General features: G+C 47.1%; 1 protein-coding gene across 2 annotated transcripts; it reads right to left on the reverse strand.

Annotated features, from left to right (window-relative positions):
- PLEKHO2 (pleckstrin homology domain containing O2) lies at positions 1-25,846 on the reverse strand. Of its 2 annotated transcripts, none has more exons than XM_085515235.1 (6): positions 25,647-25,846; positions 22,180-22,332; positions 15,476-15,584; positions 9,401-9,505; positions 7,098-7,196; positions 1-4,605 (listed from the first exon to the last, which is right to left on the reverse strand). In XM_085515235.1, the coding sequence occupies exon 6, from the start codon at positions 4,471-4,473 to the stop codon at positions 3,373-3,375; it is 1,101 nt and encodes a 366-aa protein (XP_085371361.1). In that variant the 5' UTR covers positions 4,474-4,605; positions 7,098-7,196; positions 9,401-9,505; positions 15,476-15,584; positions 22,180-22,332; positions 25,647-25,846; the 3' UTR covers positions 1-3,372. The 2 variants fall into 2 exon arrangements, with proteins under 2 accessions (XP_085371361.1, XP_015728897.1); XM_015873411.3 differs by having other exon boundaries at positions 15,468-15,584.
- Positions 25,847-27,546: the final 1,700 nt, after the last annotated feature.

Genomic DNA, 27,546 nt, shown 5'->3' on the forward strand with positions numbered 1-27,546 from the left:
TATTTAAATGGGGGTTTATTGCCAAATCTCAAAGCTCTTTGCAAGGAGGAGACAAAGCGCTGCCTTTCTTCTGGATGCAGCGGCTGCTTTTGAGATAGCCATCCACATTTGCTTGCTTGCAAGCTCACTTCCTTCCTGTCACAAATGTAACCTCGTGGCACAGCCTGAAACACAGAATTGCACCCCAGCACTTCATGCCCACAGGGCTTTTAGGCACTAGAAAGAAATCTTAGCGTAGTCAGAAATTACAAGTATTAAGTTTAAGGGGAGGGGAAAAAAAAGTGCATGATGTACACTGACAAAAGGAGTTGCTGCAGGAGTTCAGAGCAAAGGCTGAATGGAGCAGGATCCAGTCTCAGACTATGAGCAGCACTGCCATTTGCAGAGGAGCAAAAAGCATAGAAGACAGCTACAGGGTAACTCACCCTCCTGCTTTAGGGAGAGCCCGGCTTAGAACTAGAATGAGGAGAACAAGTGGGAAAACTGCAGAATCAACACGATGATTCTTGTAAAGTCCGGGGGAATCAGGCTTATGGCCAAGCTAGATATTTTAGCAAATATCTATGAGCAAAAGTACTTAAAAACAAGAAGTCTGTAACATAATGTTTTCAGCAGTAGAGTTATTGGGTGCTATGGAGATTCCATCTAGTAAGTTCTGTTAGTACAGTAAAACAGTAATTAGCTGTAGCCTGTAAAATGATTTAACATGCTCATTCCCTTACAAATAGAGGTTTTTGTTCTGTTAAGATTTCTACTGACGGGTATTCAGTAAAATGTCAGACATTTATTCATTAGAATATTCAGTATTATATAAAAATATACAGTAAATATAAGCACATCCTGTAGGTTTGGCTGTAACAGTTAAGGATGTCTCAGTATCTTCATCAATACTTTGCCAGATGGGTATCCACAGAACACACTGCCACAAGAAACACTTGTGAGAGCAAAAGCATTTGTAGATATCTTGGGGGGTGGAGCTGTCCCATAAGCTATTTCCATACTCAAAGGCTTTTAGTTCCAGGCTTTGATTTGCCCATCCTGGAGTTTAGGACTGAATTCCACTTTGGGATCTGAGCCTGTACCAAGAGAGTGCCGTGATTTGTGTGTCTTCCTGGTAGTGTGAACTTCTTTTCCGCATCTAGTTTATCACTTGTTACAAAACTGCATCCTTTAAATGCCTGCCTGCTCTCTGAAGCTGATGTCCCTCAACTTCCAGTGCGCACCGGGTTCTCACAGCTCACATTCATACCACACAGTGTTCGGTAAACAAAAGTGCACATGCAGAAAAATACATTTAGATAGCAGATAGGCACTGAATATTTTCTGTATGATTAGCCCTTGTCCTAAGAATATTTGAAAGCGAAACCCACAGTTCACATTCAGTCTACAGCAGCAAATTACACAGACCCAGAGTTTGCTCTGGGCTGCGTGCCTGGCAGTGGGCTTAGGACACAGGAATCTTTTTGTCTCACAGCAAAGCTTCTGTGGCACCTGAGTCCTGAGTGTTTGGCCATGTAGAACCTCCCATGTGAGAGAATGACAAGTGATTTTCTATGCAATGTCTACAGCTCCAGAGAGGGGGGCAGATGACCATGGCTGCTTTAATTAGAAGATGCTCTGGGTGGTGAAAAATGGGACATTTGGAAACCCAAAGATGATATTTCTGTGCTCAGACACATGAGCTTATTGGCGAGGCTAAGAAGAGATGCAAAGCTTTACTGGGCTGCTGCAAAGGGAGGAGTTTGCAGCCCACTGCATCCTTGTGGAACCTGGGAAATGATACAAAGAAAATGGAAGAAATGGAAATGGGGGAGCAGAGTGCTGACAAATGAGAGAACAGAGCTAAGGTAGCATGTCACTCCCTAAAACCAGTCAGGGAAGATTGTCATTTTCTGTGCTTCCACAACATGCCTTAAGCAAAGGAGAAGCCCTTTGCGATTCCCCTGAGAACAAATACCATAGAGAATAGGTGAGAGGACCCAGCTCAGGTACAGTGCTATGCAGCAGCAGCGCAGACGGGATTTTATCACAATGTTAATATCTATAGACCATGGGAACTGGGGCTGCTTTCAGCAGGTGGGGAAGCTGTGGGAGTTGTGCCAGAGCCATCTTGCACTGCCTTCTTCAGCCCCTTCTGCTGCAATGTATTTTTATTTTAATATACTTACGCCACAGGGACCAGCCCAAAGTTATGCACACAAAATTCCTTCCATACTCCGATTACAGATGTTTGTGCCAAACCGTGGCTCTCAGGCTGGCCAGAACACAGCAGGTAGAAACGTGCTGAATAGGAAGGGGGATCCCATCCAGACCGGCTGCCTGATGTGCGTGTTCCTGTCAGTTAACATCCCACAGCAGAGAGCCAACAGCTATGGGAATGCATGTCCTTAGAAAAAGAGCTTCTTATGGACTGGCATTTCCTAGACACAAACTCTCCAACATCTGGCTACTTGTTCCCGACCCTGATGGCATTCAGAGTTATCGGATGAGCATGGTCCTTACAAAGAAATGTGTTGTGAAGCTACAGCACACTTCTTCAAAGGCCAAGGGTAACCTGCTTTGCATCATTGCCTCAGTTTCTATATGAACAGAACAGAAACAATTAGCACTTTGCCTGGCAGTGATGCATTGAGACTTGCATTCATTTACACAGCGCTCAGTACACCTATAGCTCTGCCTAGCTGGACTCAGAAGACTGACTTCATGCAGATGTGCCAGATCTGAGGACACTTGTAGGCAGGAGCTGGCCAGCTTTGTTTGCCTCTGTGTGAGGTCACTTCTAAACTGAGAATGTAGTTTTATGAGTGTCTTCAGAGAAGCTGAAGCCATTTGTCCTTACATTCTTGGTGTCACTGGGCCAGGTGCTCCAGGAAACCTTGCCAGAAAATGTATAAACAAAGTAAAGTTTTCTCTGACTACATTTATCCTTAAATGAATTAAATGGAAAGACCAGATGTGTGTCAGTATAATCTGGTATCTGCTTGTAAATTCAGATAGACGGGGGCTTTTGCTAGAATAACCATTCTGCTTCTTTCAAACATTGAACTCGGTTTGACTATCAGAAATTGTTAAGGCCTGATCCATTCACTGGAAAGGACTTTGGATCGAGTCCATAAAGAGTGTTCACGTTTTCAAACTGTTCAATGTCTTGTAACTTTCTGCTGTGCTAAAGGGATCAGAGCTGGACTAGTATGTATGTACAGCGTGAAGAAAGAGAGAGAGGCTATAACTGAAAGCTCAATTCTGTTCCATAAACATGGTGCATGCACAGCAAAACACCGCCTTTTGAACACTGGCCTAGCAATTGTACAAATCATTAATGGCAAAAGTTTAGCTTTGAATTCTGAAAAAGAAGTCTCTTTGAAGAGTGCGTCAGGGAGCACTTCTCCTATAAAGAGTCACTAGATCCTTTTGCTTTTCTTTCTGTTTCTGTGCCGCTTCTTTTTTCAGTTCTCCAAGACTTTTAATTTCTTGCAAGACTTGTGTAGCTTGCCGAAGTTGCTCTACAGCCTCATTGAGTAATGTCTCTGCCACCACTGGGGGTCCATTGCCCTCCTGAACCTGCTCCAACCCTTCCCGTAAAACCTTCTGCAGAAGTTTTTCTGCCTTCTCCCGTTCATTAGCAACTTTCTCCTCCATTTCAGCTAAGCAGTGATGGGAATCCTCAGCGAGACCCTGGCGTGGAAGTGCTCTCTGTTTACTTTTGGAATCAGACAACAAGTCTCCCAGAGAAGAACTGCGAAGTTTCAGAGCTGAAGGGGTTTCTACAGATATTTTTTTCTCAGTAGTTCCTTTTACGCTCTCATGGCCCGATTCTGTAGCTAAGGAACTCTCTGTCTGTTCTGCTGAAGTTTGCTGTTCCCTCTCAGTTGAGGTTCTCCCATTTCCTTCTTCAGTTTCAGCTGTTTGGGATGCTGACTCTGCTGCTTCTCCAGCTTCAGTGCCATTCACTGGGGACTTGGAACTGCCAGACCTCAGTTCTTCCAAGCCCCCAGCTTCCAGCTCACTGTGGCCGGAGTTCATAGTGGCTATCATTTTTTCTGATAGAACCTTAGGAGGAGGAACAGGAGGTTTTGCAACATCTGAGGCAGCAATTGCAGCAAGGCTGCCTTTGCTACTATCTCCTGATAATTCCAAGTCTTTTCCATTTTTAGGCTCAAGGACCGGTTGGTCCCAAGCAACTTTTAGCTTGTCTGGAACACTCTTAGGAAGAGGAACTGGAGCTTTTGCTGTGCCCTTGTTGCTGATTTCAACAAGCTGATCTCTGTTCTCCTCACCTGCTGCACTGGATTCTTCATTCTCCTCTCTGCTTACACAGTCCTCTTCGCTACCATTTGCATTGTCCTTTGATGCTAAGCCTTCCTTAAGCTTCTTATCAGGAGGCAATGGAGGAGGCATTTTATGTTCCTGATCAGGAACACTGTTCTCTGCATCATGGCTTTCTTTTGTGCCAGAAGGTTTTGCAGGTGGCATAGGTGGCTTTGGAGTTTCTTTCTGAGGTGGCAGATTGTCATTTTCGCTGACAGTGGAGTCAAAGTTTGGTGGTCCATTGTCTACTATATCCAGATCTAGTCGCAATATACCATCTGATGTAGACTTGGCAGCCTGAAACATGAGAGAACTTTATCAAATTCTATTCCACCGATCCCCTGCTCAATTCTTTAACTTCAAGGAATTGCTATGGATACAGTGGCACAAACACTTGCAGCATAAAACTTCAGCTGTAAGAGGAAGGTGAGGGATTACTGTTTCACATATCCACCCCCTATTTATACTTACATCTGTCGAAACTGCCAGGAGAACCTGACTGATAACAAAAACAGCTCTCTTAAGAGCAGCTGCTTCTGCAGCTCAAGAGCAATCCACAGAGCTTGTGCTGCTTCTGTGCCGCACCACCCTGTAATAACCTCTCACAGCAGCAGCATTTATCTAGTAAATGAAACCCAATGAAATCTGCAATACCCAAATTTAATAAGCTGTGATAAACCAAAATATTTTACCTGACAAAGAAGAAAGTAGGGTCAAGTACCCTACAGCAAATGTTGAATGCATCAAATGAAGATCTCCTATCCCTCTGCCTAGTCCTCTTTTTCTACAGCCCAACGTGCTCTGTGAACTCTATGGGTGGTTTTGCTGCTGAATTATTTCCTGCCTAATGGTGCAGCAGCTTGCACAAGAATAACAAACCCAAGAGCCACAAGCAGTCAAAAATTAGGACCGAAGTGTAGAATTTATTTTAATACTTTCTCTGAGCAGAGCATCTCAAAGCTTGCTCCACACTCTTATTTCTTTGTTTTCCTGTCAGTGCTAAGCAGTCGGCTCTGACTGATTTGAGTTCTTTACCCTCTAGTAGCTGGATCCCTTTACCCTCCTCATTTACTGTGTGCTTACCCAAAGTATTGCTGCTTTCTGCTTTTGGGACTGTCATACTTCCATGTGACCACACAAAACAAGTTGTTGGCATACACTGAGATCACTTGGCCAGAGCTTCTATTGTAACACCATTGCCTTCTCACTCTCTCTCAGCCTGATGTCACTGCTGCCACGCTGGGGCTAAAACCATCTGGTTACACCTCCTGCAAACCACAGGCTGCCTGCAAACTTCTCTAGCAGGGGGATATCCTAAAAAGGGTGGATGTGGTAAACACACTGCAGGATGTGAGCTTAGTGCAGTGGATGGAGAGATGTAGAGACAGTTCCTGTGTGAGGGAACCCAATGCTGCACAAAAGTGCAACTAGAGCCAGAGTCCAGCAGTGCAGAGTTTAGGTAAAGTTTCTCTCGCCTTTCCAGCTCTTAACAGAGAGAGAGTCAGGCATGCTGCATCCTGGCTGCTCCGTCCTGACCTGTCCTTACCTGGCCTGCTTTGGCACTGAAAATATTCATTCATCCCATTTCTTTCACAATGCTGCAGCCAGCAACTCTCACACTCATCTTTTTGCAGGCTCTGTTCTCTCTCCTTGTTAATGCTTTTGAATTTGGAAGGCAGTTTTTCTTGAATTTGGCTGAAAGTGAGAGCACTTACAGATATTTATGTCTGAGGTATCTCATGAAAATAGGGAGATGAGTAAGGGCTCATCAGTGCCTAGGGAAGGGCATCCTGCTTTGCTGAATCCATTCTATGCATCAGAGAATCCACACTTCATTGCTTCTGCAACTTCGGTCTTGTTTTGCTCTGTTGTTTTCAGAAGGGATGGATAGGAGCCTGTGATTCATTCCTATGAATGAAGACACACTCTCCCTCCATTTCTATGCAAAGTGAAAAATCTCGGGGCATCTCATTTCCTGCACTAAGGCCATCTGAGTGCTGTGCAGACACATAAGTCAGAGTCTGGGAAGTCTGAAGAAAGAAGGTTTGATTTAGAAACCTTCGTTGGTTTAGATTAATGTTCTGCTAAAATATCAATCTGTCCGTGGAAGCTTTTTCATAAATCAGAGGAATCAAGCATTCATAAGAACCTCTCCCACAGAAATGAGCTGCGGGTTTATTCTGCAGTGTTATTTCTTTCCCCTTTTTTTTTTTTAAGTGACAGATCCAGAAAATCAGTTAAGGGCAGACAGGCTGGTCTATAAAACTGCCTGGGAGAATAATGTATTCTGTTTCAGTGCTGAGGAAGGGTTTGTAAACCTGAAAGCTTGTCTGTTTGTTCCAGTTAGTTTAATAAGAAATAAAGCTTCTCCCCACAGACTGTGCAGTTCTTGTATCTTTACACCACTGTGGCTACAAAATCATCCCTTCTTTGCAAATAAATATAGCAGCTTCGGTCTCTTCTGATTAAAATGAAACTAGAAAGGCTCTCACCAGACAGCGAAGCAGCTCGTGAGTTATGGAAAGCTAAATATATTGTAACACGTCGCAGCAGCTACAGATCTATGGGTTAACTTGGAGATTAGTTAAAGAGGTGTGGGTGCTGTGTTTCCCAGGGGAAGCCATTTCCCTCGTGAGCTTTCTCTGGGCTGTCTGCACCTGGGTTTTCCTGAGGGTTTGCCTGTAGCTGGAAGGCAGCAGTGTAAGCACAGGGTACAGCTGCTCCCAGCTGGGGAGGTGGCTCCGTCCCCATAGGATATACTTACCTCTGTCCCCATAGGATGTACTTACCTCCTTGAGGTGGCTTCTTGTGGGCGGCCTGCGACCGTGGGCCACTTTCACTCTGTCCCGAGTGACATGGTCCAAGGAAAGGCTCTCATCTACTTTCACCTTTAAAAGGGAAGGAAACAAAAAAAGGAAGAAGATCATTAATTTCTCACAGTCCATCTATAAAGTTCTCACTGTCACGCAGGAAGGGATACAGCATGTGTGATGGACATTTAAGGTATCTTTAGTGCACGTTTATCTAACAGTGTGTGTTTATCTAAAAGGCACTCTACATCTAAGCCCCCAGAGATCTGCAATCATCCCCTCTACCAAAAGGGCAGGTAAGAGAAGGACACAGGAGGGCTTTGTTATCCCCACTGCAGCCTGAACTAACTCCAAAACTGCTGTTGCCATCTTAGAGGTAAAAGCCCATTAATAACCGTGACCTGATGGTGAACTGTATCAGCAGTTCTTTGTAATAGACCTTCCCTTGTACAGCTCTAATGACTGCAGGAAGCTAAATAGGAGGTGTGAGCAGTGACCTGGATTAATTGCAACAGTAGCTGAATTAACAAATTTATTTCCTGGAATCAGAGGAGAAATCCACCGTCTCCCATATGTGAACAGTGAGGAATCACAGAACGACTGGAAGGTCACCTGCTCTAAACTCTGCCCATCAAGCAGGGCCACCCAGAGGGTCTTCTGAAGACCTGCAAGGAGACTTCTGATAAGGAAGACTCCACAACTTCTCTGGGCAGTCTAATAGGCTGAAGAACAGCTAATCCAAGCCAGCTGAAGGTCTGACCCATTAGCTTGTGCCTAGCCTGTGCAGAAAACATTTTAAATCTGAAGTCTGATCTTTAGCAGAATGAACAAGAATTAAAGTCTGGCTCTGTCTGAGAACCTCAATCCTCATCAGGAGCATTGTCTCCAGGTGAAAGGGACAGTAGGTGACCCCAGACCTCACCACACCGTGCTGGGGAGGGGGCTGTGGGCTTTGCTGCCCACTGCCCTGCTGCTACAAGCAGCTCTCAGTCTGTGTCAGTGGCTCCAACAAGGGCTGAGCAGCATTATGTTAGAGGACATCGCATCTCCTACCCGCTGTAACATGAGAGCAGACCTGGCTGCTCAGCTCTTTGCTGCTCTGGTTTGTAATGGCTTCTCAGGCTGCGCACAGCTGCTCCCTGTAATTACACATGCTGCTCCCTGCTCGGCCCAAGTGCTCCAGGTACCATCAAAAACCTGATGTGGGATGTGACTTGCCTAGGTGAAAGAGGAGCATGTTCCAGCCTCTCCTCCAGCTTTTGCCTTGTCCTGAATAAAAGCAAAGCCCAAGCTCTCAGAGTTTGCATTCTTGAGCACCACCAAAAGAACTCAGCTCTTTTCTCAAAGCTTTTACTCACTGCTTTGGTTTCCTTCGCCAAACAGATCTTGCTGATTTCTTAGTCTCCTAGTCTGCCTAATTCTTCATGTCATTCCCTTAGTGGTGGTTTTGTGCACTTCCTTTCAGCTACAAAAACAACTAAAGAATACATACTGCTCCTTCACTTTAGTTAGGGGCTGATTACAAGGTAACCAGGAGCAGGGCAAAATTAGTCAGGCTTGAGGATGTGCAGTTTTCATCCTTGCCTTTGCACACCAGAATGAGTGGGGTACTGGGGAGTGCTGGACAGTGGAGAGGAAGGCAGGGAGAGTGCATGGGTTGAGAAACCTTGGAGTAACTTTCCACTGGACTTCTCTCCAGCCTGCAGCAAGAATAGCAGGTGGACTGAGTCACTGCAGATTTTTCCACTCTTGAAGACTGTCCTAACCAAATACCTCAGTTTCCAGGCTGCTTGTTGCTGGGCATCATGACAGTGTGGGGAAGACAAGTCCTTCCAGTTGCAGCCAGTTGCATCCTCTGGGATGGATGGGAGAACACCATTGCCAAAACCCAGTGATGCCATCAGACCATCTCCCATTGACTGTGGTGAGCTCTGGTGTCCCATGGGTCTCTCAGTGAGATGTTAGATCTTAGAGCACTGATGATGCCTCTGTACCATCCTACTGTTCCTGCCTCTAACCCTACTAGAAATGATGCAAACACCTCTCTACATGATCTAGCCTCTTGAGCTGGGAACTAGAGGGACTATAAACTCGTAGCCTGTGAGGATGCAGCTTGGTCTGCCTTGCTTCCAGCTGTGAACGGGCTTTCTTTCCTTTGGCAATGCCTGGCATTCAGGAAGGACAGGGAACCTGGGATCTCAGACAAGTTCTGTTGCTAGCTAAATAAGCAGTGAATGAGAAATGACACAGAAGTACACGAGTTTGAAAACAGCATCACTTACCTCATCAAATATTTTGTTTTTGCCTCTATTGATGCCCTCATTCAGGGCTTTTATCCATGATTCTTTTTCTTCCAAAGTTGGAGCTTGAAATTTGATATCATGAACCTGCAAGAGCAGAGAGAGAATTTTGCCTAAGCATTACTTGTCAAGAACAGAGAGGCAGCGTCCTGCATTCTGTGTATCCCTTCAGTTTTTATATAACATCCAGTTCCAGTCTGTGTTTAAAGTACAGATTCCTCTGCACTTTGGCAAGTACTCCCCTTCATAGCTCCTGTGAACAGAGTTTTGTTATGCTGTGCTGTTTGCTGCTGTCATTCCATTTTTGCGATTAGTAATTAAAGTAGTAAGTTAAGAGTTTCTTACTTATGTGGAATCTACAGAATAGCTCTTACAGCAGCAGAAAGTTGTTTGTACATTGAGTGCTCAAACACAAAAGCACAGCAAATCAGAGAGTCCAAGTTGTTTGGTGGCAATTCAGATGCTATCAGCTACTTTATCTCCAGCTTCCCCACAGGCTGCAAGTAGGAAACCCACATGCCATAGGTTCTGCCTTCTTCCCTGTTCCTGTGGCTCCACGGAACAGAGCCAATACAGGAATCCAGGGCTCTGACCTTGGCTGCGGCAACCCAGCTTCAGCTGCACATAGACAGGATGCGGCTAAGAGTGGTGTAAGTGCAAAAAGTAGCAATATCTTTTTCTGCTTGCAAATGAAAAAAATAAAAGCAGACACTACAGACGTACATTTTCTGGGGTCTGAACAGCTTTCCTAAGAATACAGAACATAGAAGAGGCAGATGGTAAAAAAGCATAGGACAAAAATGAGGATGGGAGCAATGGATCATATGGCCGTCCCCCATTCAACCAGCTATTACTTAACATCCTACAGTCATCCAACACCTTTGTAGTGCCTTCAAGACCAGCTGTAGTCTCGGCCTTTTTGTAAAACAGGCCCTACCTTCTGAAATCACAACAGGGTCAGAACATCCAGACTATACAAAATGAGAGTGACAAAGATAGTGCTCTTAGCAGCTTCCTGTTTTGTTTATGGTACAACGAGGCAGCAACTGTAATCTTACATGCCTATGCTCTAGGCCTCCCAGTAGGGATGCTCTCCTGACCCATATGGCACCATTAAATTCTGTAAAGCTAAAGCCTTATTTCCTTAACTCACTCTGGCTATTAAGCAAGGAACCTACTGCCCTTCCTTTCTGCATTTATTGCTCACTGCAGTGCCAAGGTTCTATACCTGCACATAGCAACAGAGTACAAGACCTCTGCAACCAGCACAGCCAGCAGGGAGTTAAGAAGCATTTTTGGGAGAGTGTATTTGTTCAGTTAGTTTGCACATAAGGTGATGGGCCAAATGTCTTCCAAAGAGCCCAGAGAAAGGTTAGGGCTTGAACCATAGCACTCTGGAAAAAGGGTTCTTTGTCTGGGGCGCAGAAGGATCACGTTAACCAGGGAATCTAAGGAAGGCAAGGCTCCAAAACATGGTGACAGCCAGGTTTTGTTTTAGCCCAAGCAGGCCTGGTTTTGTGTGTGCTTAAAAACTTTTTTGTTTGGAAACGATTTCACCCCAAAGCGTCGTGATTACAAAAGCATCTGAGAAAGCTCTACTTGTGAGCAGCTGTGCTATGGCACTGCCTGGCAAAGACCTGGTATTCTGCACCAGGGTTTAGAAAGCTTCGTAAACGGTGCTCAAGGGAAGGATTCCTGCCTCACTTAAAGCTTCCTCTTCTAATGCCACTTTCTGTGCCTTATTCTCGGCTCAGGACAAAAACCACTGACCTCCGAAAGCTGGGACTGTGACAAAGTGCTGGTGTCAGCTTGCGACTGCGCAGCAGAGCAGAGTGAGGGCCCTGGGGGATTGCTGGTCATTACCGAGAAGCTGAGATGTCCCTCTGGCATGCCCTATTTAATGCTGACCAACCACTGTGGCCACCAATCACAGACCCAGTAGACAGCAGGGGGAAGGGAAAGCGTGGGGAGATGCTTTACAGGCAACAGCACAGAGCCAGTGCACCCAGCTTCCTTTCTACAAGAACATTTATTTATTTTTTTTTCCTTTTTAGCATAATATCCACAGATACTAAGGAAAAATCAGGCTGCTGGGGCACTGAGGCTGACACTTGGGATGCTGCCACACAGAGCCTCATTGTTTCCTTGCAGTCCATTGCTTGTCTGCCTCCCTCACTTGTCCTCCATCACAGGCACTGGGGTGAGGTTTGCCCATGGTGGGATGGGAGCTCGCTATAAAGCTGAGGAAATAGAGGAACAAGCCAGAGTTGCTGTTCTCAGTTCTGCTTGCCACTGTTGTTCTGTAGACTAGTGTGAGACAAGGAACAAATTAATTTACTTTGTCTTTATTTTTATTCGTCTGAGTATTCAGCTATCAGAGGACACATAGCTTTAGGCAGGGTCTGATTTCCAGCAGCAATTTTAGGTAGAGTCAGTGACACCAAGCCAAAAACCAGAGGGCAGGAAGCAGGGCAGCCCATCTGCCCTCCTACCTGCTAAGCCAGCTGAGACTGACTCATGACATAAACAACTGCCTGGTGTGCCAGGAAAAGCTGTCATGACTGAACCTAATGTGATAGTGACCATTGTGAGCCATGAATACAGCGTACGCAATTTACTGTAAGTGAGTTCAGAGCACAGCGCAGCCAGTCAGTTCCTGCTGAATCACTGGCTGCATGTCATGCAACAAAAGCAGCTCACACTCTGGTCACTGCCTGTGACGACAGCGAGCACAACTCTCTGACTGCCCTGTGTCTTCTCAGACATCAGTCTTCTGCAAGCAGGGACAGCCTCGTGGCTATGCTGACCCCATTATCCAGGGCCAGCCCTAAGCAATTTATCTGACAAGCCTGGAGAACCAAAAAGCTGCAGTTTAAGACATTAACCAATACAAGCTCTTTGCTGAGCTTTTCTGCTTGATGCTAGCAATCTGTCAAGAGCTGAGTGACAGAAACCTGCATATTGTCAGCCATTTCAGTGCAAAGCTTCAGCTGCCAGCAAGGGGAAGCTAAGCTGGACTGTGAACTGCTTGTGTTCTGCTGGCTGAGGTGTGGGATCACAATCCTCTCTGCTGTCTTTTGTCACCGGGTGGTCGCCTCCAGCAGATACCAGAGCACAGCTGGGTCAGTAAGAACCCAGGGTACAGCAGAGGCTACCTGCCAGATGGGAGCTCATCTCCTGAATCTGGGTCCTTGGCAGGTTGGATCACAGAGGAAAAAGTGGTAGCTGAAGGCTTTTAGACCTGCTGAATACCAGACTTGTGCCAATCTCTGGAGTCTCTAGGCAGCTTACATCAGACATGGTTTATGCTGCTGTTTGCATCATGGGTACATTTAAGTTCTCCAAGCCAAGGTTGCTGCCCCTTCTTATGAATTCTCTGCTCAGCTCTCTGTGTTCATCAGTTTTCATTTAATTGGTGTGACTGGAGTGAAGCATTTGAGATTCCTAAGCCGAATGGGTCTTCTGCACACTTCCAACTTCCTTTGCCGAAGAACCAAAGTGCGGGGATCAGTGCTTTGTTTCAGTTCCACACAGGGAAGCCGTCTGGTGCAGGCGTGTGACACATTCATACTGTTGTGGCTTAACAAAAATGTTATCTTTGTGATTTGGGCAAGCAAAATCTGGGATTCTGCCATCAAAGAGCAGTGTTTAGCAAGGCAACTTAGTTGGGTGCAACTGTAGCTACAGAGTTGTTTTAACGGGTTCATGCACTACAAGCAGAGCTACACTGAGCTCACAATTCCTTCAGGCTCTGGGAAGGATCTGAACATTTGCTGCTCTATTGTTTGTGCTTTCCAAGTGTCCTCTGCTCTTCAGAAACATCCCATCAAGTATTTGGTTTAAGGTTTAAATACCGGGATTCCCCTAAAGTTAAACTGGGGTCCCTGCTTTCTACAGTGACATTTCTATTTGCACACTGGAAATGGCCTTTCCTGGCTTACTCGCTTGCTTTCTGCATTCCCCATCACTGTGCTCAGGATAAGGGACAAAGAAAACTAGTAAAACATGGACGGGCTCGGCAAGGCACTTCACAGGGTGACTTTAAGCTGTAGTGCACATTGCAGATGGCAGCAAGTCTCCCAAAAGGAAACTGTTGAGCAGATATCTATTGCCACAGCTGCAATTCCAAACCAGAAGGACAGTTGTGTACGTTGGCCTCCTAATTGAAGTTTGTTCTAACATCTGCAGAAGTATGTTGTGTGTCAACACCCTCAGCAGATTCCCAGCCAAAAGGAGGGTGGGAGGGGAGCTACAAACAGGGAACTTTTCATTTATAAAAGCCTTCCCTTTTACCAAAAGAGCCTTATAAAAAGTGGTCGCTCTCTAGGTTTCCATTTTGTCACTGGCATGAAAACCAGGGGAGCTGTAAACTTGCCAGGATGCCAAAAGGATGAAGTTTCCCTTTCAATTGCAGAATTTGGGCATATCTCTCTGCTAGTAAGAAACAAAAGGTTTAGAAACAGATCCCACACTCTTTGTTGATTCACGCAGAAACATACAGCTATTATACACTTTGCCTAAGTATTATACTTGCAAATAATAATAATAATAATTCCTACTATGCCTCCATCTCTGCTCACACATGCTATTATTTGCCTCCCTGGGAGTAGGTGTGCACACACATGGTATCCTGAAGCATTCAGCAGGGGCACTTGTGGTTCTGTCTCCCTCTAGAAAACGCACCAAGCCTGCCAAGGTTGGGCATTTTTGATCTAAAATGGACATGATTTGTGATTAACCAAGTTACAAAACAAACATTAAACCTCCAGCCAAACTGGAGAAACTCACTGCTCTGAATCCAGTGCTGAGCAGGAGCTCTCTAGCAGAGGGCTCAAATTCCAGCCTACCATAACCTTGGTGTGTTGTGCTTAATATCACTTTTCTTCCTGACGCAGACTGGGCCTACTTGCAAAACAAACATTCCCCTTCTCTCTCCACCCCGACCCCAGTCCAAGTGAATGTTGTGGGGCAGGAGGACTGTCCTTGTTTTGTTGTTGTGAATGAAGTTTAGCACAAAGATGCTCTGAACTCAGCTGGGGTCTTCAGGCACCGTTACACAAATAAACACTAAGTGAATGAAGTGAAAGAATAAGCAGCAGTGACAGCAAGGACTAAACAGTCTCCATTTATTCAAACAAAATGGAGATGAGGAAATGCATGCAAGCTGATATTTTTGGCTGTTCATATTCTTATGGAAATTAATATGTTTTCTGTCCCCTACAACCTCTTGGATCTGCATGGAAAAATTTAATAAGATCTTTTAAACCAATAAAATCACATTGAAATTAGAATGTAAGTCAAAGTGAGTTATTTAAGAGCAACTACAGAAACATCCTAGCCCAGAAAGATGCTGATACACTGTCAGCAGGAATGAAGAAAATCTCTCAAGTATGTGCAGTGATTATGAACATATATTGGCCTATATATAGGAAAACGTGCTTCCTTGCATACAGTTGTGCTCAGGTGGATACAGAATTCCATTGCAACATCAGCCTGGTTATTAGGTTCTGGGTACAACCAGGTGCTGCACAGGCACCTAAGGTTGCAAAGTTTCATTAAATCTGCAGAATTAATTTTCTTCTAGGAACTGTTTGGCTGCAAGAAACTTTGCAGTTACTTGGAGATTCTCATATGAGCATGTCCAAGTACAGGAACGGTCCCAGTGCATGGATTGGGATCATTGACTTCACTGGAACTTCGGCAAAGCTACAGCAAGCACAGCTGGGGCAGGGACACTTCTTCACCCAGGGCACATGGGGGAACAGCAGGGTATGGCCTCACACCACTGCTCAAGGATTATTAGGAGAAACAAAATGATAAAGCAGGAAAATATCAACAGGAAAATGTTCTTGTAAATGGAGTAAAAGGTAGATACTTTCCCCAACACAAGAATAAAGTCTATAGGACAGTAGTGCCCGTCCTAGGCCATACACAAACATAGGCAATTTCTCCTAGCTGCCAAACAGGTGAATTTCAGAGCCTTCTGTCTGCTGCCTGGGAATTCGTTTTGAAGTTAGTAGTATTGAGGGTGAAGAGAAAGCAATCCTACCTTCTTACCCGGGGAGCGGATTAAAATGAAACGGTGTTTCTTTTTTAGTAGTGCACGCAGTTCCTGGCACTTGTCGTAACTCTCCAGTTCCACTGTTTCTATGCATTTCTGCTCATCCTGCAGAGAGGGAATGAAACATTATTATGAATAGGAGGCACTGCAATCAATCATATACCATCAGCCTCTTCATGTGTTCCCTTCGCTTCTGTCTAAAAGCTCTTCTGCCTTAAAAATAAATCTGCATGCAGACAGCAACCCCCCACAGATCACATTGGTATCCCACACTCGAAAAAGCATCCAGGTCTCTAAGCTATGGGCTGATTTGTGGTCCACAGTGGCTGAGCAAATAACACAGTGTGGACAAGAACATCAGCCTCTGCCACGTCTGGTGGCTCCTTCCAAGGATCCACAGCCAGATGCAAGGTGAGAAGGACTTTGCCCAGCTACAGAAAGGGACTGGGCTGCCAGTCCTGCTGCAGGGGATTTTGCTGATCTGTCTAACAAGTAACACAGCACACTTTCATAAGGTTTCCTGACATGATCTCAAAGCCCTCTCCAAGTTCCCACTTAACCAGGCAAAATCACCTTCCTGCAATGTATGAAGCCAATGTTATTCTGTTTTTTTTTTCACAAGGAAGAAGACAGAGCAGGCATCACAACTGCCCCAGCCCTGCAGGAGCCCATGATGGATGTGGGCTGAGCTGAGCCCTGCTGGCACACTGACCAGGGAACCCGGCCCTCCTGTGAGCAAGGTTGGTGGCAGCCACGTGTTACTGGGACACACATCTCTCACAGCCATGCTCTGAGCTGTCACAATGCTTAGGATTGGAAACACAGCCCCATACAGCCAGCACAACTGTCAGGGCCAGCGTCTCATTGGGGAATATTTATCTCTGGTGTATCTGCAGCGATGACTGCCGGCCCTGAACTTGGCTCATTTCTCCCAATAACATAACTAAAATTCCACACATGGTACATGGCTCAGTTCAGCTGCAGAGCACCATCCCTAATAGGAATTGCAGTGTAGCGCCAGGCAGATAATATTATTCATGTCTCAGAACAGACCAAAACTCCCATTTTTGCAACATATTACATAAATAAGCAGTGAGAATTGCCAAGCAGTTCTTGCCAGTAAAGTGCTTCAGTCAGCGTGCCTCACAAACCTCCCTGTTACCATCCTAAATTAAAACCTCCAGCCATGACCGTCCCCAGCTCTGACTCTGCTCATATTTGTAGTCGTGTGAGTTTGTATTTAGCAATTCCTGTAGCAGCAAGGGGGTGTGGGGCGAGGAAATGTGTCGTAGCCAGGAAGTTACTGCGTGGCTGGAGGCAGGGAATGGAGAGTTCAGAGGGAAGTGGGCTGCAGGGAATTTCCTTCGCTTACCACTTGACATTTAAGTCACTGTGCAGAACCCAGGCTGCGTTCAGTTTTTTTAACCCGCTGATCTGGAGGTGGGGGCACAGCAGAGCGAATCTGAAGATGCAGAGCAAGTTCTGAGCCACAGAGGGCTGTCTGGATCTAATTTAGGTTTATTATTGTTATGGCATTACTGTTTATTTCGTTTAACACTGAGTAGGTGAATGTGACCAGAGAACCGGGAAGAGGTGTATCAGGATGAGGAGATTAATCTGCCCAAACCTAAAACCTCACAGATAAAATCCTGCTGACATTACTGAGCCCTTTAAAGGCTCCTGCTGCCTGGTTTTGCAATGTCACTGCAAAAGGACAGGAGTGGAAATAATAACCCTTCAGCAGCCAACAAATCAGAGAGAAGGGTGAGGTCAGTGATACATGCCTAGGGGACAAGTGATCTCATCCTGGCCTTGGGTAGGTGACCACCCACATCTCAGTGCTGCCACACGACTGCTGTGATCACTGCCTCCTATGGGAAAGTTTGCTGAGCTCAGGGTGAAAGTGTAGGTGGTTTGGCTGGACACTGATGAGAGATCTGCACAGAGTCCCCTACACATCCTGTGAGAGCAGCTCTGCCCCCAGCAGAGCATAGTGGCTCTGTGCCACCCCCCTTGTCCATGCCTTTATTCCTGCCTTTCGGACAGGAAACTCCCCTCGGAGCCTGTGCAAGCCATCCTCCTTATCCTAAGAACTGCCATGGGCTGTGATAAAGCTGGAGGACAAAGAGGACTCTGCAGGTTGAGCAGCTTCACTTCGCTGTCTTTTGACCTTCAGCTGCCCCTTTTCCCCCAGGAGGTTTTGGGATTATGGGCTGCTCAGGGAATAAAGGCTGCGAGGATGGGGATGTGCAGGGCCCTGCTTCCCAAGGGCAGTGACTTGACTTTGGTTCTTCATCTCAGAGACTGGAACTTTTCAAGTTATCCTCTTCAAGGAAGGCAGGGAAGAGAGCAGAAGCCAGAGAAAAAAAAGAAAACCCCATGTATGAGGTAAGGGAAAAGATTGAAGTTCAGGCAGTGACAAAATGGGACTTTTGTCTCTGTTTTACCCTTGGCAAGTGGCCAGCCCCTCTGTGTGCCTACCTGGTCACAAAGAGATCTTTTATGTCTGTTCTGCGTGACTCAGATAAAAACCAAAGGGCCTGACCCTGCCACAGGTCTCCAGGTCCCTCCAACCTCCTGGGACCCAACCTAGAGGATGCTCAGCGACAGGCAGAGACAAAGTTGCTTTCAGAGCCCTGCCCTTACAAACCGGTCTTAGACACAAGCATCTGCTGCATTTTGCCTCTAGTATCCCAAGGAAGTGAAAACTGTTCTTTTCTATTGCACTAAGAAACAAAGGCTGGATTGAGCTGCCTGAATCCCCACTCAGCAGTGTCTCCTCCCAGCAAAGCATGGCCTGCAGGGTGTCCCATGGAGCTGCGTCTGCTGCCCATCCCCACGCCTCTCCCATGGCTACAGACATGCCCAGGGAACAGGGAATTCCTTTCAGGTCTTCTTCCCAGTATAGACTTTGGTGCTTGGTTTTTAAATTGCTTTTGTATTTGCTGTAAGGGACAATCAATAAGACACTTAACATCCTGGTACAGAAAATCCTACACTCATAATTTAATGCAGAAAAACAATACCATTGGCTACTCATGGAGCACACACCGCTACTTAAACATATTTGTAAGCATGTCAATGCCAGGCCCTGAAGGAGAACATTACTAAATACCTATACATATTAATGCATATGCTTAACCAAGGAATCAGACTTGGCAGCGCTAGAATTTCCTGAATGAGATGTTGATAAAAAGGGAAAAGACAATAAAATTTCCATCAAAGTCTGCATCACCAATACATAATAATGGCCCGTGAGCCTCCATTCTCTGCACAGTGCCTGGAATGCTTGAAATAATAATCCTCTTCTCCATCTGAGGATCTCAAAGCGTATTGACAAATCACATTGGGGTATACATCGCTATCACTTTACCAGTGCAGAAATGCAGATGTCAGCTGCACTGCTGAGGTCACACAGGAAGCCAAAGGCCTCGTGGAACCTCTACTTCCTAGCAGACATCTTGCTTGGTCATATGGCACATATAGAAAAAAAAAAAAAAAAGAAAAGGAAGAAGAATAAAAAAAGAGGGGGAAAAAAAAAAGTTAAAGTCAAAAAGACTGATTCCTTGTAATCCATGGAGTGATGGCATGGATTTTTTGGCCTCTCTGCACAGGACTGCTGCTTCTGCAGATGCCCTCTGTAGTTCTGCGGGCTTAGTTTTTATTCCAGCAATATGCAGAGACAAGAAGACAGGAATCATCACTATAAAATGACCTGCTTGTTTGGTTCTTTGTGGGCTCGTATGCAACATGCCTGTCACTGAGATGAGTCAGTAATTTCCCTGGGATCTGAACGCCACTGAGCTGCATGTATTTGCATAGGTGCTTCTCTCCTGACATTTGGGTATGTAATATGTACCTCGTACATATATCTTTCTGAACTGAGTCTTAGGTTTACATCATGATGCAGCTGTAGGGCGCTGCAGATGGAACCTCGGCAGATAACAAGGAATACATTGCATCGGCTGGATGAAACCTGCAGCACAGAGATGCACGGCTTTCACCCACCATCTGCTGCAAGTAATACAATAGCCATTTGCAATTTGCCTTCAGGAGGTAGCTACGCTTTAAAACAGATGAACAGATGCAATATGGGGAACCTGCTTCCAAGGTAGGTCAGAGGCACATTCCAGGAGATTTCTATTGATGATGCTAAAACACAATGTTTGTGTTACGCTTGGGCTGTACTTAAAATGTTATTGCCAGCATCTTTTGTTGGCCTTTTCTCCTGTTATTCTGCTCATACAAACTACAGAGACAAGTGCAGCTGCCAGCCCTGTGCAATTGCATAAACAAGTGTGCCTGCATATGGAACAACTGCTAAAGGCAATGTTGACACCTCGTCAGGAAGGGCTCCAGCACACCAGGGACTGATAAAAGCACAGCATGTCCAAGTCACCAGCTCGTTTCATGGAACTCGGATGGGTTTCAATAAGCAGACTCTAAACTTGCCCTCGGACATGGAAGCTGGCCTCACTCCCACGTAACTACTTTGGTCTAACTTAGCTTATATTTCTGTTAGCCAATGTTTTATCTCCTTTCTTTTTGAGGGCTGTTAACCTCCAGTTCAGCGAGCACTGAATAATCCCATTTAAAAATCTCTTTTCTTAAGAGCCAAAAAATGCAGATTGAGATCAGGAAATAGAAGCCACCAGAGCACGCTGCACCACAGACTCTCCTTTGACATTGGGCAAGGCACTTCTCATCTCAGAAACTTCCCCAGTTGTGAGACAGAGACAGCAACACTGCCTTAACTCACGTTACTGGAAGATAAATACAGTAATAAACATGAACTACAATTCTGCGGTAACAGGACCCCTCCTGAGTACAGAAAATTGCCATTTCCTTTGGTTTCCTTGTTGTAAGTCTGCTCAATCACATGCTATCCTATTGTGCTACCAGATAATTTTGTAGCAATTTCCTCTCCTGAGATATTTGACTTCTCTGTAAGCTAGTTTAATAGCCTATAGATATTAACATGATCCCTTATTTACAATAATGGGGCCTTGTAGCTACTGTAGCTTACAGATACAATTTATTACAGGATGTTACCACAATCCACAGGCTACCAGAAAACATTATGTCTGGTTGTTACAAATGCCATTTTCCTTGTTGAGATAGTAAAATAACCCTTCAAATGATCGGGATTTTTCCCTCTTCTGAATGTCTGTGAAAATTAATCTTACTTTAAAAGCTTCCTTTTCCCTTGCGGTAATAAGAACCTCCGTGTATCTTGTTTTTAAAGGCAAGTCCTTTAAAAAAAAAAATCAACAAAAAAACCCAACCATGTCGTGTTTATAGATTTAAATCTGTTTGTTCCTGTAGCTTCAGCTGGAGTCAACAGGTGTCTGGGGCACTTGGCTGCGTTCTGCAGTTTGCAGGACAGTCTGCATCCCTGCAGAAGAGCTGCAGGTCTCCACTCCCCCACCACTCAGCCTGTCTTCCAAGCTCCTCATTACCTGACGCTGACTTCTCATTTCAGTGCTCTTGCACTCTTTGTGACATTTCAAAACCAAGAACAAACACCTCCTGAAAGCCTTGGGATGTGGGGAGAGCAGAAGGCAATACCATTTAACCCAAAGTGCTCAGAACAAATCTTCCATATTAGGCAATACTGTGTTTCTAGAAAAGAGAACCGAACTCTTTTGTCAGTCCTGTTGTTCCTGAAACCATCACAGCAGTGCAACTGTTGATATGTTTCCCCATTCCTGTTCCCTTGACGTGTTGCACAGAAACTGGATGTGCTTTGGTCTTCTAGCATCCTGATGCCCACGAATGCCCCAGTCCCCTGATGCCAGGTGCCACACAGGCACACATACCAGCAGGGATTAGCCTCAGCTGCCCCTGTCTCAGACCTCTCTGGGCTGAAGCTTATGTGATCTGCCCTCTAATTTATTCCTTTGGGGACCTCTGAGGCCAACCCCTTTCTTACAGAGCCCCTTCAGCCCAGAAACAGAGCACCAGACTCAGGGATATTTCACTTTCTATTATTCTTACATGAAGATACAGGGCAGATTTGGCTTGGCTCTTACTTATTTCTCATTGGATTAGAAACAGCTCTAAATGAAGCCATGAACTTAAGGCATTCATCTTATCTAGGGAAGTTCAGGATAAGGCTCCCAGAGGTCCTTCTCTTAGCGCTAGCTTGCTCAACAGGAAGGGATGAGCCAAACCCAAACTGCGTCCTTGTTTAAGGATAAATCAAGCACTCACAACCTCATCCTGTGCTCATCGTGGCTAAACAAGACCCTGCACAGCCTGGCAGGCAGCAGCTCCAGCTGCTTGTGAGGTGCCCAACAGCTGCAGGGCTGCCAGTCGTGCCCTCCAGCAGCAGGTGGGCAGTCAGGCTGCTACAATGCAATTTTAGCTTTTAGATGCCAAAAACTGTGAGCACATATCCTGCTTCCGCCCGAAGTCTTACCCTGTTCACCTTCTCACAGGATGTCCTGCCCCCGTTTTCTTTCTTTTATTTATTTATTTTTTTTTTTAACAATGGTACTGTCAAAATATTTACTGGCTGAAATATTTATGGTATATAATATACTCAAAATGCAGCAGCTGTCTCTTCTTCATTTAGCCTCCCTGAAAGTATCTGAAGTATAGAAGTCCTTCTGAAAGGAATGGACTGGAAGAGTGACAATCATAGGGCTGTTTCACCGAGGGCTTGATCCTGCCCAAAGGGGTTAAGCTGTGACCATACCTCATCCTCATAGACCACGAGCTGTGTTTTCCGCAGCTGGACGTAGCGATCCTTCCACAGCCCCAGGAGTCCTCCACTGCTTTTCTTTATCCAGCCAAATTTCTCTGCACTGGAAGCAAGCTTTGGTTTCTCTGAGACCTCCTCCTTTGTATCCTGCAGGGCCACCAAGAAAAGCAGAAGGGAGAAGTTACGTTGAGAGCACCTTCCATCCATCTAATGACAGTCCTTGGCAAAGCCTGCCTAGCAAAGACTGCAGCACCCACCATGTGCAGTTCCTCCCCAGCAGCTCACAGGGAGAAAGGCTGGGACCAGACTGGCATCTTCCAGAGAACTCTTCTATAAAGGAGAAGTGAGCTCCTGCACCACAGCCCAGACCTCTGGAACAGAGCTGGGAGTGGGCATGGACCCCGAGGCTGCTGCTGCCCTGCATGCAGAATCCGGCACGGCTGCTGCCCTAAGCCTTTCCCAGGAGCAGGCAGAGCCAAATCCCCTTACAAAAAACACCTCAAAGAACTCGTGACCCTTAAGAGGAGGCCAACCCCAAATCCTCCAGAGCCCTTCCCAGAACCACACTGTTACCCCAGATTTGGCTTTCCTCCCGGGACACAGGACCTGCTGTTGCCTATAATGGCACTAAGCAGTATGTTCACAAAACAAAGGATGCATGACCAAGGCAGAACCCCGAGCATCCTCAAATGGTTTTGGCTAACTGCTGATAGAGAAAAATCAAAACAAAACAGAGCGTCTGTAGCTCAAACATCATGTTTCCTACCATGAGGAAATCCCATGTGCATCGCAAGGAGTCAGAGCCAGACACTCCCGTGGCCAGAAGGGAGTGGAGATAGGGCAAGTGAGTACAGACAAGTTCCAAAAATCCAGAGGAAAGCCTTACTAACAGATCTGTTTTCATGCACCAGTCTCCCAGAAAACACACCCTTGGATAGTATTTGGGTGAGCTGTTCCTTAAAGACAGAACTTACACCCATGATGAGAAGCAAAACAGATTAAACCCGCTGTGTACAAATGCTTATTCCAGCCTTCAGCAAGGTCAGGAAGAGGCTCGATGTCTGAAACACAACCAGACTGCCTCAGGTAAAGGTAAATCACATAGAAATGGCCACCAGCCCTGGTGTGCTTTGCAGAATGAAGCCATTTCATGGTGCAGTGCTGTGTTTGACAAGACCCCGCAACAGGATGGCAGCTCACCAGCAACTTTTCCGGGAAATGAGAAGGACTGTGTTTTTTTTTAAGCTTGACTTTTTAGGTTGCCAGGAAGTTGCAGTCAGTTGCGATCTGCTCCTTCAGCAAACATCAACTGCTGCGCCAATACAGACCTGGTGGTGCATCATCCCTTTTGATGTCATGCTTGGGTAACTGGGCACAAGCTTTGACCTCACACCTAGCAGTTCTGCTTGCACACGGCTGCACCAGCAGTGGCTCCTCACCCATCTCCTTGTTACTCCTAAATTGGGGTTTTTTGCTGTTCAGATCAATCTTTATTTTTTCTCTCGACGGCAGAATGGCTGCCTGAAAACACACAGCAAATCAGCCTATCTGTGGCCTCTTTGCTCTGCAGGGTGAAAACCCTCTCCTCTGTGGTTTTACAATAGAAGTATTCACTATAAAGTTGCAGCATTTCACATCTACCGCTGAAAAAGCAACCCACCCTCATAACTACTTTGGTTGGAGGTTATTCTCATGCTTGCACTCACAGCATTTACCAGCTGACATCTCAGGACAACCTCATCAGGATTTCCACTTCTAGGCCAAATTATCCCCATCTGTGCCTGAAGCCTGACTGCTCACCCCCTCTGTCTGTAGCAGGAGTGATGCTTCAACCCACACACGGGGCAGAACACATGCATGGGATGCTCTCCCAACCACATTGTGCTTCCCATGGTGCTGGCATCCCATGCCTCTGGCTTGTGCAGCCCCTTGATCTGTCAGCAAGGGGAGGTTTGCCAGGGCAGAGCACTGGGAGCAGGACTCAGTGTCCGCTCCATGCTTGCTGCTTGTGATTCCATGACTAAAATTGGAGGGCAGCACAAAGAGATGATTTGTTGTTGTTAATTCAGCTTTCTGTGGGTATTCCTTCTGCTGGAGGCAAGAAATGCTAAGATAGCCATTCCGGGATGTTCCCGGGCTGGATTCGTGCCTGATGCTGGTGTAAACCCATGAGAATAAATCCACTGACATCAGCCAAGAGAGCAGCAGAACCAAGGGAAGAACTGAGTTATTCTGTCACTGCCTGAGCCAGCAGCGCTGGTCCCACAGCCAGAACAAGTCATTGGAGCGATTTATAGCATGGTGGCATGAAAAGTGCAGCACGAGTTGGACTCTGCTTTACCTTCATGTTTTACAGCTCGCCAGAGATGTCAAATTAGGGACGTGGGATGGCTTTTCATTTAACAATTAGGCAGTTATTTCTGCCTTCCTTCCCCTGAGTTATAGGGGCCCACAAAACCACATACTTTCTGCATCTTCTGACAACAGCAGAAACCAGCAGTTGGACTATGGCGGCTCTTTCACAAGTTGCACACACTGCACAGGAGTGTTTTAGTCAGCAAGTGGTGCAACGGGTCCATCCCACACTGCAGCACGGATGCATCTCCAGATCCATCTCCAGTTGTGTTCCCAGACCTCAGCTTCTTTCTTACCCCTCAACCTTCACTTCCAACATGTTGCTGGCACTCCCACATCTCCACAATGCAAGAGCAATATTAGACATCGTACACATGCATGTGAGACCTGAGAAGCTGTTCAGGTGCCCACTCCCAGTAGGACTCATTTATGGCTAACGAAGGGCACACAGGCCGCAACCCAGCAGCGCCCATTGCATGCAGCCACCAGCTGGAAGCACTTTTGTGCTATGGATTTCATGGATGCCGGCGGATAATGACAAACTTTCAGTCCCCACCACGCTGGGCTGCCTTTTGGTCTTCCTGCTGTTGTGGCCCTTTTGGAAGAAGCCCTTATTCTCACCACAATATTTGGGGAGTTAAGCATGGGGAGAACAAGCCAAGCTACCAGTGCTGCATGTCCCGGAGCCCGCAGCCTGCCCTTCCTCGTGCATCAACAGCAAAACCTCGTAGGGTGGAAGGGAAGAAGGAATAACCGGGTGAGCAGACGCGTGGAGGAGAGGAGCCGCTCAACTTGCCAACAAATCTGTGGCATCACGGGGCCGTGAAAAGCTCCACGTGCAAAAGCACGACAGCCTTCCCCAAAGGAGGAGGAGGAGGAGGAGGAGGAGGAGGAGGAGGAGGGCGGCCGCTGACAGGCACCCGGCCAGCACCCAGCTGGCTCCCGTTGGAAGCACAACACGCAGCAGGACGCAGCACCCCAACACAGCAAGTTGTACAAGCCGCTGGGCTGGGGATGCTGCGGCAGCATCAGAGGAACCCCCCGATCTGGGACCGGCCACGACGCCCCTCCCTGTGGCTGAGCTCCGAACCCGTCCCTGTACTCACTTGCTCCATGGTCGGGACCGGCCGCTCCTCGCCGCCCGCTCAGGGGCTCCGCCGCCGCCGGCGTCCCGCAGCCGGGCAGGGGGACATTCCGTGCTCTGCCTCCGCACCAACTTCACGCCGAACAGCAGCAGCAACAGAAACCGAGAGACAGCGCCGGGTTTCCGGCAGCTCCGGAGCTGCGAGCGCGGCCCCAGGGAGGCGGGGATCCCCCTCCTCCGGCCCCGGCCCCGCCGCCGCCTCGCCTGGCCCGGCCCCCGCCTGGCCCAGCCCCGGCCCCGCAGCTCCGTGAGGCCGCGCCCGTGGGCAGCGTAGGGTGGGAGATGTCGGAATGGAGGGACCGGGGTCAGTGAGGAGGCTGGGATGTGGTTCTGGGGTCACATAGGGTGGCAGCGCTCAAGGGAAAGGGTGCGTGTTATAGGGCAGGGTCTGCAGGGTGTCATATGGACAGTAGGGATGGAGCGGTGTCTAAAGGGTGGGAGATGGACCAGAGGGATGGGACAGGGTCTAGAGAATGGGACATACACCTTAGGGGTCTGGAGGATCAGGCATGGACTGTGGAGGTGGGATAAGGTCTGCAAGGTGGGAAATGTGCCACGGAGGTGGGACTTGGATTGTAGGGGTGAGACAGGGCACCCAGTGTTGGGATGTGAACCTGGAGCCCCTGGTCTGGGGCAAAGAACGGTGGTGTCAAACAGGTCCCTGAGGGTCAACCACAGCCCCCAGGATCAGGCTGTGGTCTCCAGCATTCAGGCCAGACCCCGCGGTGGGATGGGACCCCTGGAAGTGGAGGCTCATGAGGGTCAGGCAGGGGGCAGTTTAGGGCAGCAGTGCCCCAGGAGCAGCAGGATGGGGTGCAGGGTGCAATGCTCAATCAGGCACCATTTGGGCACTGAGCTTCTCAAAGTCCTGGTGCACATCCTGGGCTCCGTGGGCTGGCACTGTTCCTTGGAGCAGCGCAGTGTCCTCAGGATGATGTTTGCTTTTGGCAATGCCCAGGGGAAACAGCTGGAAAGTGGTCCTCAGTGGCAGAACTGGTTAACACTACTAGTCACGCTCCAGCTATTGTTCTCTGCTGGTATTCAGCTCCACAGACTTCTGCTTCTATTTCAGTCCTGCTGAAGGGCTCGTGTACCCTGCAGCCTGCCTGTTTTTTTTTCCTAATTATTTCAGTCGGTCTAAAAAAAGATATTACCTCCCTCTGCAAGCCTTGTCTCCATTGTTCTCAGTGGGGTGAGAAGAGAAGGAGAAGAAAAGCATTGATACCTCCAGGTTAAATACACTTTTTCACAGGTATCTCTGCTTGCTCCACTTTGCACAGGGTCCAGTCTAAGACAGAGCTGAGAGCACGCAAACAGCAATTAGCAGTAATGAGAAGAAACACCTGATTGCATCTCCTTCATATCAGCTTGGCTGTGGCTTTGGCAGAGGCTCCGGTCTCACCAGTGAGATCCCTTTGCTGGGTAAACACCGTCTGCAGCCTCACAAGTAGCAAAATTGGGCACAGAAAATGCTGATTTGGTGCAGGCATGGACCTGGCGAGCAGCTGTGAGCATCCATGCATCTCATCCCTGCGAGGCTGGGCCCGAAGTTCTGGGTGCAGCACAGAATGAGTTATTGTTAAAAATAATACAGTGCTGAAGCCAAGCTTTCAAAATGACCCAAACCAGCAGAAATGCTGTTCTGGATTCTTTATTTTCCTGGCAGGGCTGCGGGGGGTGAGGGGAAACCTCTGGCCCAGCTGATAGGGTGTGGGCTGCGGTTCTGACTCTCGCCTGGAAAATTTTAATGGGTGAAAAAGTGCAGAATGTTTTTAGCATGCAGTCACTGTGCGTGCGAGGACACGCGGCTGCCGGGGAGCTGCGACGCCAGGGCCGTATCATTGGGGTTTATCGGCTGCTGT

Source organism: Coturnix japonica, chromosome 14 (genome assembly GCF_054131305.1).
Source record: "Coturnix japonica strain WE chromosome 14, WE-NBRP24, whole genome shotgun sequence".
In the NCBI taxonomy this organism is placed as follows: domain Eukaryota; kingdom Metazoa; phylum Chordata; class Aves; order Galliformes; family Phasianidae; genus Coturnix; species Coturnix japonica.